At 37.7% G+C, this 13,822-nt stretch overlaps 1 protein-coding gene across 1 annotated transcript in view; it reads right to left on the minus strand.

Annotated features, from left to right (window-relative positions):
- Window positions 1–7,702: 7,702 nt before the first annotated feature.
- The window catches only part of LOC102311032, a 9,468-nt gene continuing 3,348 nt past the window's right edge, over window positions 7,703–13,822 (minus strand). The window contains exons 2-3 of the mRNA XM_005944136.2: window positions 13,051–13,104; window positions 7,703–8,985 (exon numbers count right to left, since the gene is read on the minus strand). Coding sequence (XP_005944198.1) covers window positions 8,762–8,985; window positions 13,051–13,104 — 278 coding nt within the window. The 3' untranslated portion in view covers window positions 7,703–8,761. The remainder of the gene's footprint in view (window positions 8,986–13,050; window positions 13,105–13,822) is intronic.

Below are 13,822 nucleotides of genomic sequence, written 5' to 3' on the forward strand. Positions count from 1 at the left end.
CAGGGGGCAAATCCTCTCGATGGGTAGTAGTCTACGGGAAACCGAGGCTTTTCAGCACTTTCCTGGTGGGTTTATGGCCTTGAGGGGTCTTTACCCTTCACAGATTTGCCGTAAGGCAAAATAAATTTTTCTTAAAACCATCGTCCAGCGGATGTCTTTTTAAAAGATTGTTACCAACCAAAGTGTATCAGTGAAATAGGCTTTTTAAATATAACTGTTCTGTCTGTTATTGGTTTATACAAAAATGAAAGAACAAACATAATTTTAATAATAATGCTTAATAATAATAATGGTAATAATAGTAATAGTAATAATCGTAATAATAATGCTTTTAATAAGCAGTAACACATGAAAGGCAATCTTGTTTGTTTATTAGTCACGAGAGGATGTCACATAAAAACAGATGAAAGGGGCAAAATTATGTGCCATAGTCAGAGGTTAAAGTGGGCATGTTTTTATTTATTTGTTTTGTTTTGTTTGTTTTGCTACTACATTGGAATGACTGTGGGTGTCCATAAGTTGTGGTACTTCAGCATCTAGCTAGCCATGTAGAAGAAGAGTGAGCATACGTGTGTAATTTTTTTGTGTCAGGACATTTTGAATGCAAAGGTCCAGCTGCTGTATTTCACAGGGAGAGAAAAGAAATAGAGTTAAGTTTACTTAAACATGGAGCAAGGTAAGAAAGCCAGAACTAGAAAGGAAGAAGAGAGGTTAGACTTAAAGGTAAGGACTGCTCAGTGGTGTTTGATAAACTGGAAATGTAAAGCTTATATTTAAGTACTCATGTATTTAAATACTGGGTCTGTATATGTGCGATTGTGTTTTTCAAGTTGTGAAACATGCTGCAAAAAAAAACAAACAAAAACAGCATGGATTTAAACCAAAGAACAGTGTGTGACTAGCGCACAGTGGCTGTAGTCATGGTCAGAGTTTGTTACATAAAGGGTAGCAGAGATGAATTTGAAGTTAAGCTGATGATGTTCAAATTCATTCACTGAATTCCACATTCATACCAGCTGTATAGTGCACAAATGAAATGCAGAATCAGGGACAGTACCTACAACACAAAGGCAAAAAAAAAAACACACACACACACACATAAGCAAAACAATGACATGCTAGATGCATTTTATTTATTTATTTTAGCTATAACGCTGGTCAGCAGATAACTTTTTATATGAGTATATAAGACATTAAGACATTCTTCCTGAACCAAGAGAGCTCCAGCTCCAGTAACATTTACATCAACCTCCAGTGGTGCTGTAAAATCTGTAGCTGAGAGCATTGGGGCAACAGAATAGAGCTTTTACACAGTGTGAAACGACTATGCACACTTTGCTTCTCAAATCCAACCCTCTGGCTTTTTGTGGGACAATGTGAAAGAGCTATAGTGGTTATATTGCCATTTACTAGATATACTTTACCCCAATCAAATTGTTTGCCTTGACAGGTGATGGTAGTCTCCATAGCTCATATTTAAAAGGCTCTTGTAAACAGTAGACAATATATGCACATGAGAATTCAAGAAAGTATAGAGAACTACCACTTCATCGATGGATATGATGCAGCTTTAAGAAACTTTTTAACAAAAAGGGGGAAATGATTGGTGTGAGGAAGAAGCTACGTATATACAACAAACTCCAATAAATAACCAAAAAAAGCAACAGATTTTCTATTAATTGTGGTGAATTGTTATTACATGGAATGAAATAAAAACCTAAATAAATATAAATAAAAATAAATAATCCAAATCAAAAGCTCTAATACAATAGTTGGTTACTTTTTTAAAGTATTCCACTGTCTGTCTTTGATTTTTTTGATTAATCAGATTTTCCCTTCTCCTTGCTTTGTACCACTTTGGTCACTTGGGGGCAGTTTTGTCCCCTTTTAGCCAGTAAAATACTATCCTGCAAACACTTCTCTTTTCTGTGCGCTCTGTGATTATTTGTATAGAGGTATCTATGGTTCAAACTATGTACATTTTTACAGTTACTACACTGTGGTGGGGTTGGGGGCTGGTGATGTTGTTGCATTCAGTAAATCCAAATGCCAACACATAAAGGTAGTAATTTCTGTCCACCTGTGGATCCAGAACACAACCTGCCATCTGTAGATTTGACCTTTTATGCTCAGTTTGCACCTTTTTACTCTTTGAATAGCTGCCAATTCAAATTTAGAAATGCTTCAAACCACTGTGATGAAGCTCATTCATGTACACTGTTCTTTACAAAGTTTGTAGAAATAACATTTTTTCTGCTCACAATGGCCAAGTAATATAGGAACGTCTGTGACATTTTCACACTGTCAATAATTTAGTGTTGTTCTCTCCTTCACAGCAAACAATGAGGAGGACCTGCTGTCGATGTGAAAAATGTCTTCGTCCTCACATGCAGGGGGGAAATGGACATTCTGTGAAGGCCGAAATGGATTAGGGCAGAACAACTGTCATTTCAGACACCACCTTGAGGTGGCTGTCGTTGTGAATAAGAGGTATATGAATAAAGCTAAATGGAATTGAGCTGAAAAGAAAATAAGGTACTGTGCAAATGTTCCACCAGACTTTTTGGACATTTTTAAGTGGTCTTGAGCAGTAGTTCAACAGGCTTCCTGAAGGTCTTTTTTTGGACTTTAGCTGCTTTTTCATTCACTATTAGTCGGGTCCTTGTACCTTATTATTTTTGTTTGTATGTTTGTTTGTTCTCTGCATCACTCAAGCATAAAAAGATACCTAACTTAAGTGATGGGCCAGTGATGTGTCCACACATAACAGACAACTTAGAAAAGAACATTTTAAATTGTAGCTTTAAGCAATTTGTTAGCAGTGACCTGCTGCAAAAATAAACTTTTTGTTCTCATTTCTTTAGTTAAATGCCACCAATAACACAGACCGGCATAAAATAGTAATTTTGCACCAGCAACATGTTTCCAAAAGAGCTATGAACCAAAAACTTGGCATATATTTGGTTGGTGTGCAGGGTGTCACTGAGGAAACTGGAAAAGTGGAGGGCAAAAGAAAAAGCCTTAAAAATAATCTACAGCAGATGAACAGTATCAGAAGACATGTCCTTAAGCAATAGGGAAAAATCCGGAAAAGACCTGAGACAGGACCTGAGAAATGCTTTTGACAATTCAGCCAATCCATCTACAGTACTGTTCGTCAAAGCCTCACCAGAAGTGGTCTTAATGGAAGGATGGTTGAATATAAGAATCAGTCCATTATCTGTAAAAAAAAAAAAAAGAATGGTGGTGGCTCTGTCATTGTTTGGTGCTGCATTTTAGCCAGTGGTGTTGAGGAGCTTAATGGAGTTACGAATGCAGAAAAGTACCATCAGATTAGGATCCACCATGTATTGCCAACTAGAAAGGCTTCCCTTTTCAGTGTGACAGTGATTCAAAACACAGTGCCAATGAGGTACAAAACATGCCTGGATGGAATAATATACACTGTGAGTTGTGGACTGCTCTCCCCACAGCCCTGGACATAAGCATTAGTGAAGCAGTGTGGGATCACCTTGACAAAGAACAGAACAAACAAGCAGCCAATATCCAAAGTAGAGCTGTGAATTTCATTCAAAAAGCCCAGAGCACTGTTCTTGATGATGCCTTAAAGAAATTACAAGAAAGCTTACCTGAAAGAGTTCCTGTTGTGTTGAAGTATAAAGGTGGTCATACCAGATATTGACTTTCTAGGCCATTAGAATCTGACAAACTCTGGTTTTGCCAGTTATACTGTATTTCCATTTTTCTTTGCACATAAATTACTGCACCTATTTACCATTTTTATGGCAAAATTTAAACCACTGAGGGGTGACTCAAGAATTGTACAAGGTACTGCATACAAACTTTAGTCTTCTCTAAGGAAAGGGACACTAAAGGTAGCACACTCAGGGGTGCTGGTTGTGAGGTTGAAAGCACTTCACTGGGAAGTGGTACTAATGAAGCAAGGTGACAGCTCTTAAGACAAAGCCACTGAGGTGACAGGAGGTCCCACAGAGCAAGCTAGGGGGCAGTTTTTTGTAACAGAAGGTTACCTGAGCGGGCAGGGTGCCTGGCAGGCCTTGCTGCCCTTTCATTAGCTTGCGTGTCATCCAGTCTTTTAATGGGGGTGGTCCCTGACAACAGCTACACTCAGCAGCATTATGAGTACAAAGCTGGATTGTTCTCTGCACACATGAAGACTGTAATACTTCAAACTTAGAAGGTGCTTTGGGGTGATGAAAAATTCAGACTGGGGTAGTCTGTGATGTGTGAGCTGTCAAATCAGATCAAATAATTAGCTTCTTTTAGAAGAAGATTTTTTTTTAATCTTGTCTAGCAATAAATGTGTGAATTTAAATAATACAATAAAGAGACACTGGTTTTCTATCAGGTGTTTATTTATTTCAGGTATAACATGAGCAACAGAATATGTAGCAGCAATTAGCAGGCTGCTGATATAAGCAGCACGGTCAGCTGCTTATATAAACTCCACACGCATGTATATGTATGTAGATAGATAGATAGATAGATAGATAGATAGATAGATAGATAGATAGATAGATAGATAGATAGATAGATAGATAGATAGATAGATAGATAGATAGATATGCACTCCCTGAGCATCTGGCAGCACATATGAACCAGCTGCTAGTTGACGAAAGACACCCGGAATGGCTAACCAAAGGCCGGAGAGTTCTGATTCTCAAGGACCCCCAGAAGAGACCAGTCCCATCCAACTACAGGCCAATAACCTGCCTCAGTACCACGTGGAAGCTCCTGTCAGGCATCATAGCGGCTAAGATGAACAGGCACATGGCTCAGTGAGTGGGGAACAGGTCGGGATTGGCAAGAATACCAGAGGCGCAAAACACCAGCTACTGGTAGACCGAGCAGTCAGTCGAGACTGCAAGACTAGTTTGGTGTTGAGACAACAAACATCCATGAGTACATCAAGAAGATGTCCCCAACTAACTGCATGCTCAGTGAATACCTCAGGCAGCAGAAACCCAAGAACGAGGAGGATAAGGAGGAACCATCATGGAAGGATAGGCCCCTGCACGGTATGTACCACAGTTAGATAGAGGAAGTGGGTGATATCCAGATATCCTATCAGTGGCTGGACAAAGCTGAACTGAAAGACAGCACAGAGGCAGTAATCATAGCATCACACGAACAAGCTCTGAGCACAAGATCCATAGAGGCTGGGGTCTATTCACACCACACAAGAGCAGGCTGTGTGAAGATGCCACCAAGACAATCCAGCACATAGCAGCAGGGCATACATGGAACGCCATAACCAACTGGCCAGCATAGTACACAGAAACATCTGTGCCGAGTATGGACTGTCCCGAGGTCAAAGGAAACGATCCCTAGGGTGGTGGAGAATGGCTGAGCTAAGATCCTGTGGGACTCCCACATACAGATGGACAAAATGGTGGTGGCTAACCAACCGGACATAGTAGTGGTAGACAAACAGAAGAAGCCAGCTGTAGTGATAGAAGTGGCAATACCGATGACAGCAACATCATGAAGAAGGAACACGAAAAGATTGAAAAGTACCACAAACAATGTGTGTTGTAGTGGTGGTAAGGAGAGTATATTTTGACACCCGTCTACAGTTCGGATTATGCATTACATAAGGGTTAGTTATGGTAACTAATGCATGAGGGTGCATTCGTTTTTAAAGTATAGAATTCCACTGGTATTTTAACCTAACAGTGGATGACAGATGGCCCAAACTGATTTTTCTTTTTTTAACATTTCACACGTTATTAAGGATTAATGAACCAATCGGCATGTGCCAGCTAACATTTATCAGGCAAAATTAGCGTCCCATGAAAAGGAAGGTAAGGGTATAAGAGTTGTTGTCATTTGCTAATTTCATATGGGCTTTTTGTATAGTGTATTTAGTTGTTAACTTCTGTCAACTGGCATTAATAAAGAACTAGAATTTGCACCAACTTAGTAGAAATAACAGGAAGTGGAATGGATGTCTCAGAGTGGCTCTGCTTGAACTGAATGTTAATGTCTGCAGTGTGAGTATGTTATCCATAATGATTGTTGATTGTTATGGTAAAATATACCACATAGCACAATACATAATACATAGGATAGTGCACCTTCAAATAAGGGCAATGATTATGGGCAATAACGTTTTCAGCACATTTTATCTGTTCAGTACGTGTAAAGATCAGTTTGGATAAACCAACCACTTAATGGTTAAAAGAATGAAACAGGGATCTCAAAACATTCTGAAACTGTGAAATTTCATGCCCCAATGGCCTTTGTTCCCATTTGTATTGTATCATACACGTGAGCAGCATGCTGGGCTCATTAGTATTTCCATAGCATCCTCACAGCACAGCAGTTGGTTACTACATTAAAGAACTGAGTTATTGAGGGAGGGCTGGATTAAGAAAAATACACCCCTGTTGATGGGGTATGCTCATCACTCTGCCAGGCACAGATGTAGGATTTTGAAAGTCATAGTATAGGTGCATGTACTATGAATCTTGGATGAGTTTGAATCTCAATGACTTTGAAGGTCAAGGTCAGAAGCCAAGTTTTCTGAAAATCCATTCAATACAATAACTCAAGAAAGAAGTCACCTAGGATTTTCAAATTGATTTCATATGTGAATCTACTAGGAGACTGAGGATAAGCACTGGTGGCTACCTATATTTTGTAAAACAAATAAATAAATAAATAAAATCTTTAAAACTATGCATTAATTATATTTATTTGGCCTTTGATTCAAGAAACACGCTTTACTGCTTTGGGACAGGACTATTGAAATAATATTTATATTCTGTTGTCTCTTTACCCAGAGACTGCCCTTTCTGAGTTTTTCAATGAAAGTGAAAAAAATCTAACACCATAAAATAGACTCAAAGAAATAAAGGTTGAACAGTAAAACATGAAGGAGTTTCAATGTAAAGGCCAGTATGGACATATTCTAGTATGGGCATGTAGTCCACAGACTACTATAAGGATAACACCTACATTAAGCACTGCCTGAGTATCCAAAGTCTTACATGTTTTATCCCTCTGTGCCATCCAGCTCCATTCATCTAGACTTGTCTGTAGAACCAACTATGGAGTCGTGCTCCATAGACAAGAGAATATTTTTGGTAATACAATACACAGAAAAAAGATATAATGACTTTTCAAAATACCTGTAAATAGCGGAAGGAGTGGTTTCAGTAGAAAAGATGGTAGAAAGTTTGTTTTTAAATGACATTGTAAGATTTATATGGGATTTATATATTATTTATGTCATTGTTTGTCCTCTAGAATGCTGATTTTTTTTTTTTGTGGAATCCGCCCACTCTTTTTTTGCATTAATCATTGCCTAACTGCAAATTTTCTAAAGTCACCACTGTGTTTTATGTTGAAGAGAGGACACAGTCATATATTTCTGTAAATTTGGATTAATTTGACATATGAGTGCATGTATATGGATGTTCACTCATAATATGATACTTGTCTTTGTTACATAACAAAAAGTTTTTTTTTTATTATCTTAAATATTAAATATTAAAGAAGCACAAAACCCAAAACAAATACTTTTACCAATGAGTATTTATTCAATGATCCGAAAGGAATACAGCGATTAACAGCATGGTAAAAAATGAAAGAGCATGGGTTTTTTATTTGTTTGTTTGCTTTATTGCTTTTTTTTGCAGACTGTTTTCCACTTTTACACTCACAGATCAGTGTGATTAACATGTTTGAGGAACAAGAAAAAAAAAGTCTTGCAGATTGGGGAAGGGACAAACTAAGATCTTGTTGATGTGAACCAGACGCCTGTTCCTCGAACCTTTTATTCAAACCTATTATAAATGAGAGAGAAAATTGGAGTTCTGACATCAGTACTTTTAGGTAGAACAGACCCTTCAAAGATACTGTTTATAGTAGATCCATGTGTGCAGAGGATAAGGACCACATGCAAAGGAGAAATAAGCCCCATTATTTGTATCTGTGAGCAGTGTCATCAGCAGCAGTATGTAGCCCTTAACAGTGAGGTAATAAAGGTAAACAAAGGCTTTGACAAAAGCCATTCCATGTGACATGTAACCAATAATGACATTAAAAGCAATGCACATTTTTTGAGAGTTGTTAGCAGGTATAATCAGAGCTCTTGAAGGTGACTTAGCACTTGTTTCCTCTTACATCAAGCTAATACCATGAAACTACCAAATGATTTTATTTAATCTTTAGGGATAGACTTGCCTTTGGTAATTACAGTATCATCATATAGAAAGAGATACAAATTTATATAGATTATGCAAAACCTCATCTCAGCCTCAGCGAAAATGACAAAAGTGTTAATCTAACTGTTCTCATGAGGGTGAAGTTTTTCACTTTGCTATCAGAAATGTTACAATAAGCACTGACCACCATGTGTTGTATATCTAGAGCGATTAAATATTGTTTGCATTGGTGTTTTCATTTTAAATGGATGAGGGGTAACTTGGAGAAATAAAAGGGTTGGCACGATGAGGACTAAGCATGAAAAAATAACAGTTGTCTCTCCGGCTGCTTGTCCAAACAAGCTGTAGCTGCCCTCATCTGTCATTTCAGCCAAAAAGAATCAAGTCACATACAAACATCAGCATCTCATGCCTCCAAGTACCTTCTGGCCCAACATTACACAGCCACCTGCAGGTGAAGAAACAGTGGATAAAGCTTCCATTTGTGTCAGACTTGTAAATCCACTTTAACACAAAAAGCAAGCAAAGATGCTGCTTGATTTCTCTCAGTGAAGATCAGAAGGTTGCAGTTAAGTCCCAGAGGGAGTGTTTGGAGGTTGCTGCTGTAGTGTCTCATCTATGGTGACCACTACCTCCTCCTGTCTGTTGGAGCTCAGATGGTTGGTGTGGTTCAGGGATATGTAGCTCATTTCCACCAGCGGGGGCCTCTCACTCATCTCATTCATGGTGTTGGTGATTGAGTTAACCTCGGTCTTGTTGCGGTTGGCAGCACGGCGAGAGCCAAACACCCAGTCTGAAATAGAGACAGTCATAGTGTTGCTTTGATAGGCATCAGTTCAAAGCAGATACCTGTACTACAAGGAAGGATTAGGGATCTTACTGATCTAACTTCAGGTAATATTTTCAGCATTTTTCAAATTGGCTCACTTGTACTTGTTAGTACGTCATACTGTCACTTAGGCTACTGACCTAACATTCCCCGAAGAAGGTAATGTTCACATGCAAAACCACCGCCTACTGAACAATCCCTTCAATCACCACTATTCCTGGAAGATCCATGAATTAATTGAGCACACAGTAAGAGAATCTAAAAAATATGCCCAGTTCCCGAATATAATCTCTTTGCAAGCCAAAAAAAAGCTCAGAATTGCAATTAACTAAATACAAATAAAAGATAAATACTCAGTTAAAAAATGTATACTAACCTTTCAATATAAACATATTCTCTTTTTTTTTCTTTGTTTGTTTTAATAAACCTCTTATGTCTGGCAGTTTTAGCAAGCAGAATCATGGTCTTAATGGCCTGCTGTGGCATACACATTTGCTTTGCCAAGAGGAGGTCTATAGGCTCTCTACAGGCTTCTCTTCTAAGTCTTTTCCTTTTTCTCTTTCTTTTATTATTCACATTAGTATCTGTGTCGTCATTTGCTCGAACAAGGTTGGAGCAAATGGGGAGAAGTGACAGGTTAGAAAAAGAAAGGGGAGGCAAAAAAGAGAAGGAATAAGAGGAAAAGATAAAGAAAAGGGACAGGAAAGAGGTGGGACCTCAAGAGAGTCGTGTAAAAACAAGCTCAACGAAGTGAAGCAACGCTGTGAAGAAGAGCAGACCAAAATTCCCTTACAATGATGTGAGAGATGGAAGTTAATATTGCTAAAGGTGGTTCTACAAGCCACAGATGCATCGGGTATACTTTATATCAATGGTTGTTTTTTACAGACCCTTACACAAACTTTCTTGGATGTAATTAGAATATATTAATCAACATAATATCATAATAATTTTCCTAAGCTAAGTGTTAAATAATTCCCACTCTTATGCCTAACCACCTACCATTCCTTAAGTCCTTTACCCTTCAAGGTGAGTTTATTCAATCTGACACTTCAATGTTAACAATAAAAACTCACAAGGTCTTTCATTTTCATTTTTTAGGTAGTTTATTTCCTCGACCCATCCCCAAATTCCAACCTCAAATTGCTATCCCCTCCCCACGGCTTGCTGTATGTCATCGCACTTAAATAATCCTGGAAATACAGCTGTGTTTATTATTGTAATTTCAAAACCCAATTTCAGGAATTTCACAGGAAGAGGTGTGAAACTTGAACTCTCCGTGTAAGTGAAGCTAATAAGCACTTTTCGTGCCATGGTTAGTTTATGATAAACCATCACAGATGATGCTTTGTGGAAGGGAAGCATAAACTGCAGACCCATACATTCTGCAACGGGGCAAAAACAAGCATGCTGAGCATTTATAATGTGCACTGAACAAGGCTGTAAACTTCATCTAACAAAAAGTCGTGATGGGTTCAGCCTCTGTAATTCCATTAGAGGCAAAGCACCATAAAATTGTTTCTGGGGGTAGATGTCTACTGCACAGCAGCCCCATCATGTGTGGTGGAGCCTTTTTGAATTGGAACCCATCAATCATTGTTCTGTCAGATTAGGATCTGAGATTATAGCTGACAGTCGTGAGTGTGAGGAACAGAAAGAAGGCAGGGCGGGATTCCTCAGACCCATAGATTCCCCTGTTAAATCATGCATTTCAGACTCTGCTGCAAAGTGACAGAGAAAAACTGAAAGTGAGCCAACAGCATGCTACACTAAAAATTCACATTTAGATTCATCTGATCTGATCATCAATAAATTCTAAGCCTATTTTTGAACTGATGCAGTTTAGGTGTTATTTGGAAGCCCTGCATTTTTAGCAGCCAGCAGGGTAGCTGTGGACCAGGTGGTAGAGTGGGTCATCTACCAATCAGGTCAGTGGATCTATCCCCAGCTCCTCCTATTCATATGTCAAAGAATTTGCACAAATGATACTGAAACCTCCATCCTGCATCCATCGGAATATGTGGTTAGATAAAAGTGTTTTAGCATGATATACATCATCACTTTAAATCCCAGCTGAGCAGAGATGTGGAACTGTAGAAAGGAGACTTCAGAGTGTCATGAACCTGAGAAGAGGAATACAGATACTGTAAAGTATGTTTCTTTGAGTCAAATCTCGACTGATGGAGCTCTAGAGACAAGTTTTATCACAGGAGAGGAAATATTTATTTCATATTTTTAAGACATTTCCCTCTCTTTATTGAGTTGTCGTGTTCAAGCTTGTGAATCAAGTTGTGTGAGACTTGTAGAAAAAAAAATGACCTTTTGGCCCTGTAAATATTATCTTGATTATATATTGAAATTCAACAAGACCTTTACTATTTTCATGCATTTTCCATTAAAAAGTCTTTTATTGGAAAACTTTTATTTAATGGGTTACTTTTGTTTGTAATTTGAAAATGCAAATTTAACCCATCATACTATGTACTATTAACTGCTGAAATGTCAGACAACTAAAACCTGACAAAGTAAGTGAAATATATTTGAATTCTCAAAAGTGAACCAGAGACGGTATAAAATATGGACGTAGCTTCCAGGTCAGAAAAATAAAGCCACAAGCAGGAGTGCTATAAACCTTCATTTTATCCTAAAACCACCACATAGTGAATTTTGGGGCATTCTGAATAAAACATTAAATATGTTTTATAAATCTTGGTCATACCATGGAGAAATATCTGTAGCTCATTGACTAACCTGGTATCAATCACAAGTCACTAAGAATGTAACTTCACAATCAGAATTTGTGTGCAGCATGTCTTTAAGCAAAGATTGAATAAAAACCCATAGTGTACACTACAGCTCATAGCATAACAGCAAATATTTGAACACTTCAGAAAAGAGTCTGTCAGCTTGACTAAGATTTTAGTGTAGTCATTAAACTAAGGATTAAATCTTTTTCATAGTGAGTAATCCAAACCCCACAGCATCTTAAATGTTCTCTTGATTAAATTCTAGTGTGTTTTTGTAGGCTTCTTAATGCTTATCTTATATGATGGTGTTTATCTCTGCTCATGACCCTCAATATGCACTTATTTTGAGAGCAATTTAACGCTCATCCTAAATGTTCCCTTTAAATTTGAATTTTCAATTCAATTTTTCAATTCAATTCCTGAATTGTTTTTATGCTCTGTAGCTGTTTTTATGTTCTTTAGCTAGCCACCAGGTAGCACACATTTTATATTAGCTAGCCCAACATCACTAACCCACCATTTTTTATTTTTTTGGTGCTGGTGTGCTTGCTAGCACCAAAAGATGTCATATTAAAAAAAGTAAGACTGATGCACAATGACGAGTTTTTAACAAGAGATTGACAGCTAAGTACTTATTTACTGAAGTCAGGGGTAAAGCCATGTGCTTAATGAAGAACACATTTAACAATTTACAATTTGAAACACCATTCTGAAACTAAATACGCAGAGAAATACATGAACTTTACTGATGGAGAGCAGGTATCACTGCTTCTGCTAGCTACAAAAGCATAAAAGACTTTTTTTTTTTTTACCAAGCTTGAGTCTACCATACTAATATGAAAAAGCATTTAAAATGTGCGCTTCTCCAGGCAAATTTGCAAATCTGGAGCTTTAGTTGAAAAAAAAAAGGGAACAAATTTGACATTCCTCCTTGACTCTGGACAAGAGCTGTGCTGTCCGTGGAACAGGTAATTGCATGCTATGATGGGCTTGATGTAAAATGGGACAAATTTGAGAGCATCTGTGAGGCTTTGTAGTCTTTTTAACCTTCCTGTGGTGAGAAGGAAAATGTCTGCACAACACAGATTCTCCACATTTACACCTCAGCAAAATACCCAGGAGGCCAAACACTCTGTTTGTGTTAGTGCATGTGTGTCAGTTTGAATGTTCATGTGAAGGTGAACAGTTCAGGTGAGGTGAAGGAGACAGAGAGGAGGGGCAGCGTGTCTTTGTGGCAAATCTAAGTGCTGCAGCGTGTGACCCATGTGGACATTTTTTTTACCTGGTTCACTGGTGTCTGTACCATCACCTTCCCCAACAATCGACCTGCCTCCACCTGCAAACAGTGAGCAACAGAACAAATGTGTAAGATTTGGCGCACACTACCTTCTGAGTGTTATGAAATGATAAAGACAGAAATCATATGAACACAACAGGTATAATAAAAGGTAATGAAAACACACCAACATGGCCACTGTGGTGCTGAAGACCAGTACAGTTCTGCTGTACTACTGAGTATAATTCGTGACACTTAAAATGCATACAAAGGATGCAAAGAAAAAAGTGATAAATGTTGAATAATACCTGTTTTATTTGTGATGGGAAATACCAGAACAAAAAGTACATAAAAATAGTAAAATATGGTGATGCATGTTTTGTGTTGTGACAAAAGAAAGTGATAGCTATAGTGTATATGAATTTAATATACATTTGCAAACTATTTTCCTTACAGCAAGACAAATTATCACAAGAAAAGAGTAGTTGTGTTCATTTTTCTAGAAGAAATATTACCATATTAATGAAAGAAATTAAGCATACACGCTTAACCCAAAAGTCAAAGGTTTTCGATACATATTATTGTTAATACTATAATTAGGTTAGCATTCAGATTATCAAAGAAATAATATCCAGATTATATCATAAATAATTTTTATATGCTGTTTTTAAATTATGACTTCGTTAGTTAATGGAAATAAAGCTACCCAAACTATCTGGCCCTAGGAACTGTACACAGACATTAAATCATGAATTAACTGTGATTATTCAGATTTTTT

Source organism: Haplochromis burtoni, unplaced genomic scaffold, assembly GCF_018398535.1.
Source record: "Haplochromis burtoni strain Fernald_Lab_line unplaced genomic scaffold, NCSU_Asbu1 Contig_316, whole genome shotgun sequence".
Lineage (NCBI taxonomy): Eukaryota > Metazoa > Chordata > Actinopteri > Cichliformes > Cichlidae > Haplochromis > Haplochromis burtoni.